The sequence below is a fragment of the Leucoraja erinacea genome, chromosome 2 (genome assembly GCF_028641065.1).
Source record: "Leucoraja erinacea ecotype New England chromosome 2, Leri_hhj_1, whole genome shotgun sequence".
NCBI lineage: Eukaryota > Metazoa > Chordata > Chondrichthyes > Rajiformes > Rajidae > Leucoraja > Leucoraja erinaceus.
In genome coordinates, this window is record NC_073378.1 from 29,908,728 (window position 1) to 29,914,727 (window position 6,000).

The following is a 6,000-nucleotide window of genomic DNA, read 5'->3' on the forward strand; positions in this document are numbered from 1 at the left end:
TTAAATCACAATCTGTGTCTGGCCTACATCAACACAAACTATTCCTCTCATGATTTTCCCATTGAGAGTAGGGAAGATTCAAACATGAGGACATGACTTCAGAATTAAGGGACAGAAGTTTAGGGGTAACATGAGGGGGAACTTCTTTACTCCGAGAGTGGTAGCCGTGTGGAATGAGCTTCCAGTGGAAGTGGTGGAGGCAGGTTCGATTTTATAATTTAAAAATAAATTGGATAGGTATATGGATGGGAAAGGAGTGGAGGGTTATGGTCTGAGAGCAGGTAGATGGGACTAGGTGAGAATAAGTGTTCGGCACGGACTAGGATGGCCGAGATGGCCTGTTTCCGTGCTGTAATTGTTATATGGTTATACACCTCTGTACGATCACCGCTCATCCTCCTGCGCTCCAGCGAATAGAGTCCCAGCCCGCTCAACCTCTCCCTATAGCTCACACCCTCGAGTCCTGGTGACACCCTCGTCAGTTTACCAAGGTGAAACACAAAGTGCTAGATTCTTGAAAATACTTGAAAATAATGTCTGTTGTATCATATAACTCCGTACGGACAGCACCCGCAGTCGGGATCGAACCTGGTGCTGGGCAGTCACGGTGGCGCAGCGATAGAGTTGCTGCCTTACAGCAAAATGCAGCGCCAGAGACCCGGGTTTGCATCCCGACTACGGGTGCTGTCTGTACGCAGTTTGTACGTTCTCCCCGTGATCTGCGTGGGTTTTCTCCGACATCTTCAGTTTCCTCCCACACTCCAAAGACGTACAGGTTTGTAGGTTAATTGGCTTGGTGCAAAGGTAAAAATTGTCCAAATTCAAGTGCTGAGTGATGCTCTCCATCTAGAGCTGTTCAGCGTACTATATCCAGATCCAGATGTGCTGCCTGGTTTTCAAGAGAGAGTTATGCCCCTGTCCCACTTAGGAAACCTCTGGAGACTTTGCGCCCCACCCAAGGTTTCCGTGCAGTTCCCGGAGGTTTTTGTCAGTCTCCGTACCTGCTTCCACTACCTGCAACCTCCGGCAACCACCTGCAACCTCCAGGAACCGCACGGAAACCTTGGGTGGGGTTTCCGTTCAGGTTTCCTAAGTGGAGCAGGGGCATATGATTTAGCTCTTGGGGCTAAAAGAATCAAGGTATATGAGGAAAAAGCAGGAACGGGGTACTGATTTTGGATGATCAGCCATGATCATATTGAATGGCGGTGCTGGCTCGAAGGGACGAATGGCCTACACCTGCAACTATTTTCTATGTTTCTGTTTACTGAGTGAAATTTGTTTCTATCTAGGTGATGCAAGGAGAGAAAGTACGGTCTCGACCATGTGGTTGATGGTATCCATGGCAAGCGGCCTGTGCGCACTTTGTTTAATCTGTCTTCTGATCAAGGTAGGTCAGCTAAAATTTGATTTGGATAAGATCAGTTCCGTTTTTTACTAATAGATATACAGCGCGGAAACAGGCCCTTCAGCCCACCGAGTCCGCGCCGGCCAGCGATCCCCGCACACTTCACACTAAAGACGCACACCTCCAGATTCAGGGACAGTTTCTTCCCAGCTGTTACCGGGCAACCGAATCATCCTTTCACAACGCGATAATACATTTGTTAATAAATTAAATGGAAACTAGATTCGGTTTTTTTCGGGATGCAGCGCGGAAACCAGCGACTCCACGCCAACCAGCGATCCCCGGACACTGACACTATCCTCAGTGTCAGATTCGGCCCAAAACGTTGCCCATTTCCTTCGCTCCATAGATGCTGCCGCACCCGCTGAGTTTCTCCAGCACTTTTGTCTACCTTCGATTTTCCAGCATCTGCAGTTCCTTCTTAAACAATAATCAGTTTAGTTTATTGTCACATGTACCGAGGTACAGTGAAAAGCTTTTGTTACGTGTTAACCAGTCGGCAGAAAGACAATACATGATTACAATCGAGCCATTCGCAGTGTACAGATACATGTTAAAGGGAATAATGTTTGAATTACGTTTAGTGCAAGATAAAGTCCAGTAAAATTCGATCAATGATAGTCCAAGGGTCTCCAATGAGGTAGATACTAGCTCAGGCCCGCACTCCAGTTGATGGTAGGACGGTTCAGTTGCCTGATAACAGCTGGGAAGAAACTATCCCTGAAACCTGAATCCAAAGCTTGTTTTTCATCGCTAGCAATATCGTGGGAAGCACGGTGGTGCTGCGGTAGAGTTGCTGCCTCACAGCGCCAGAGGCCCGGGTTCCATCCTGACTACGGGTGCTTAATAGTACCCAGTTTATACGTTCACCCCGTGACCTGCGTGGGCTTTCTCCGAGATCGTGTGTTTGTCGGATAGTATTAATGTACGGGGAGCGCTGGTCGGTGTGGACTCGGTGGGCCGAAGGGCCTGTTTTCGCACTGTATCTCTAAACTAAAACTAAACTAATCTGTTAGAACATAGAACAGTACAGCAGCACGGGCATATGTTTGTGCAGAACACGATTCCAACACCAACCCTTACTTGCCTGCACTTGATCCATATCATGTGACAGGAGCAGAATGAGGCCACTCGGCCCATCAAGTCTACTCCGCCATCCAATCATGGCTGATCTATCCCTCCCTCCCTCCCAACCACGTTCTCCTGCCTTCTCCCCACCACCCCTGACACCCATACTGACCAAGAATCTATCCCTGCCTTGAAAATATCCACTGATTGGGTCTCAACAGCCTTCTGTGACTGAATAGACAATAGACAATAGGTGCAGGAGTAGGACATTCGGCCCTTCCATCCAGCAGCGCCATTCAATGTGATCATGGATGATCATCCCCAATCAGTATCCCGTTCCTGCCTTCTCCCCATATCCCCTGACTCTGCTATTTTTTAAGAGCCCTATCTAGCTCTCTCTTGAAAGCATCCAGAGAACCTGCCTCCACCGCCCTCTGAGGCAGAGAATTCCACAGACTCACAACTCTCTGTGAGAAAAAGTGTTTCCTCGTCTCCGTTCTAAATGGCTTACTCCTTATTCTTAAACTGTGGCCCCTGGTTCTGGACTCCCCCAACATCGGGAACATGTTCCCTGCCTCTAGCGAGTCCAAACCCTTAACAATCTTAAATGTTTCAATGAGATCCCCTTTGAAACATATAAGATTCTGCTCATGCTGTGACATATACGAGTTAGGCCGAAGAGCCTGTTCCAGTAGGGCGTGAGTCTCTGCCTCCATGACTGATGTCGCCTCTAACATCTTCCTGGGTTTGCCCCGTTTTTCCCGTGTTCCCAGGTCTGCAGCGGACGTAAGGAAAACTACGGCAAGCTGGGCCAGGATTTGTCAGACTGCACCATCCCAGCCAAGGACCATGGGGTCATCAAGACGTGACGAAAAGAGTCCGGCTCTGTTAAAGAGAACTTCAAAACACAGCTCAAAGACTGTATAAGAGGGTCAAATGCACTGACCACTGGCTGCTGCTCCTCAAGCACAGATTAATCTACGTACAGGTGCACAACCTTTTATCCGAAAGCTTTGGGACCAGACACCTTTCGTAATTCAGAATTTGTCGGTCTTCGGAATGGAAATTTTTTTGCGTAGATTTTAATGGCTGGCTCAGTGGTAGAGTGCTCAGCTCATATCCGCAAGGTCGCGAGTTTGCGCCTTGATCCCGGCAGAAGAAGTTGGAGCGGGGCTGGGCTGGGCTGCTGCTGGCTGTGGGTCTCTGGGATCTCTGTGCTTGCGGTGGGCCTGGTGGTCGACATCCAATTGGTCCTGACGTCTCCGGTGACTGCACTGACCTGCAGCCATCGCCGTCGTGAAGACAGTACACCCCACCTACCCCCCTCTGCTTCCCGGCCATGTGAGGGTGACCCTTTCCCTCCCCTCTCCAGCTCCCCGCCCATTGCACCGGCGTGGGGGCTTTGAACTGTTGAAGGTCGCGACAATCTGCACAGTGCCTGCACCGGAGAGTTAGAAAGTTCCCACCCAAGACCCACGATACACTGTATCGTGAGATCTCAGATCAGCAACTTTCCAGCCCTCCCCGTTAAAAGGTCCAGAAGAATTGTCAATTATGGGCAGAACCCTGGTGTGCAATAATCAACTTCTCTTTTATGAATGGGGATTTGTTCCCCTTTCTCGGGCTGTGACCGGAGGTGCCACTGTCGCCGTAGCGGGCCGCCCTCGGGGACGTCCTGTCCCCTGTCCCTGGGGAGGGGGGGGGGGTAAACAGCACTGTTTGATCACCCCCTCCTACTCCAGGGAGGGATCCAGGCTCCCCGAGGGCCGCTACGCGACAAGTGACAGCGGAACAGCCCGAGTCGCGCTACCCCTGGAACAAGAGGGTAACTAAATCCCCATCAGCTTCTGCCCATACACTGGTGTTCCTCTGGAGTTGGAACGGAGGGTGGGCTGGAGTTGCTGATATGGATCTGCCTGCTTGCAGTGGGTTAAAAACGTCGGTAGACACGATCCAGTGTAGAGGGCAGCAGCTTGGGCGCTGGGCGAACTGCCACTTGTCCCCGTAACACCCCTCTGCTCCCCGGCCATGTGTGTGACCCCCTTCTCCGGCCCCTCTGCAGTTTTCCCTCTGGAGTTGCAGCGGGGCTGGGCTGCTGGGGCTTTGGGTCTCTGTCTTCAAGTCTTGCGATGGCTGCCAGGGGGTCAGTGCAGTCACTCCTGACGTTCAGGACCAATTGCACGTCGCTGCTAGAGGCCCACCGTTAAGACAGTGGAAAACCCCGCGAGGTGCAATGAGCGGGGCAGCAGGAGAGGGGAGGGATGGGGTCACACTACATGAACCGGGTTGCGGATGACGGGGCGTAGCTCGGGGCGAAACTGAAGGGAGCGACAATCTGCGGGTTCCTGTTGGTCCTGACGTCAGGCTCACGGCCACCTGCTCGTGTCTCCGTGGAACTGTACCGCCCAGCAGGAGAGTGGGGTTGTTTATTGTGCAGAGGGAGGGGGCAAGGGCGGCACATTTCCCAGTCTCAGCTCCAGTATGAATGGGGGTGGCTGGAGACCCAGGACCTTCGGGACAGCGACCCCCAGGCCCACTGCAAGCACGGAGATCCCAGAGCCCCCACAGGTGCAACATTTCCAGCCCAGCCCCGCTCCAACTCCAGAGGAACGAATAAAGGGCCGAAGCTATTCGGCAAGCTGTTCGTTATGGCGCAGCTCGGGCTGTGGGCAAAACCACTTGTGCACCGTAGCTAGACTTTATCGGTCACATGGGATTCCTCTGGAGTTCCACAGGGGGGTATTCCACCTGTCAGGCATAGCCCCTGCTATCCCAGGGACAGGGAGACACAGCGGATTTATTTAGCTTGGTGGGCAATCACTTCAACAAAGTTAAATGTTGAACATAAGTCAGTACACACCTCTCCTACACTGCTTTCATACGACCCTTGTTGCATTCTGCAGAAAAAAACGACATTGAAGACTTCAACTCGCGCCCGAGGAGCCTGCCTGGATCAAGGCGCAAACTCGCGACCTTCAAGAGGGGGATCCTGCAGCCGGGGGACTCTAACTGAGCCATCATTAAAGTCTACGCTAAAAAATTTCCATTCCCAAGACCGCCAAATTCTGAATTACGAAAAGTGTCTGGTCCCAAGGCTTTCGGATAAAAGGTTGTGCACCTGTACTAGACTTTAAGTGTCACATGGTGTCACATGGGAAGCCTGATTCCACAACACAGTATTCCACCATTCAGGCATAGCCCCCAACTGATAGGCACGGCAAGCGTAAAGTGGATTTATTAAAGCTTAAAATGACTTAACATATAACAACAGTTTAAATGTTGAAGATAAGATTTATTCAGTACATTCTTTATTGCTGCGACCCTTGTTGCGTTCTGCAGCCGGGGGATGGGGTCGGCTTCAGGCGGGGCCTGTTGGGAGCCAGTGGGGGATGGGGCGCTGCAACCGGGGGCGGGGAACGGCAACAGTCAGAGGCTGGTGGGAGGGGGCATCCTGCAGCTTGGGATGGAGATGGGTCCGACTACAGGCAGGGCCCCGGCAGGGGAGTTCTGTATTCAGGGGGAGA

The 6,000-nt window shown here is 51.9% G+C and overlaps 1 protein-coding gene across 2 annotated transcripts in view; it reads left to right on the forward strand.

Annotated features, from left to right (window-relative positions):
* Positions 1 to 5,760, forward strand: part of cd83 (CD83 molecule) — a 28,535-nt gene extending 22,775 nt beyond the window's left edge. The window contains exons 4-6 of one of the 2 annotated variants that reach the window (XR_008725337.1): positions 1,293 to 1,390; positions 3,250 to 3,458; positions 5,597 to 5,760. Coding sequence is in view for 1 of the 2 variants with exons in the window: in XM_055654110.1 (XP_055510085.1) it covers positions 1,293 to 1,390; positions 3,250 to 3,345 (194 nt within the window). In the remaining variant the exon portion in view is untranslated. Of the gene's footprint in view, positions 1 to 1,292; positions 1,391 to 3,249; positions 3,703 to 5,596 lie in introns of those variants that run through there. The other variant, XM_055654110.1, reaches the window with a different exon arrangement.
* The last annotated feature ends 240 nt before the right edge of the window (positions 5,761 to 6,000 follow it).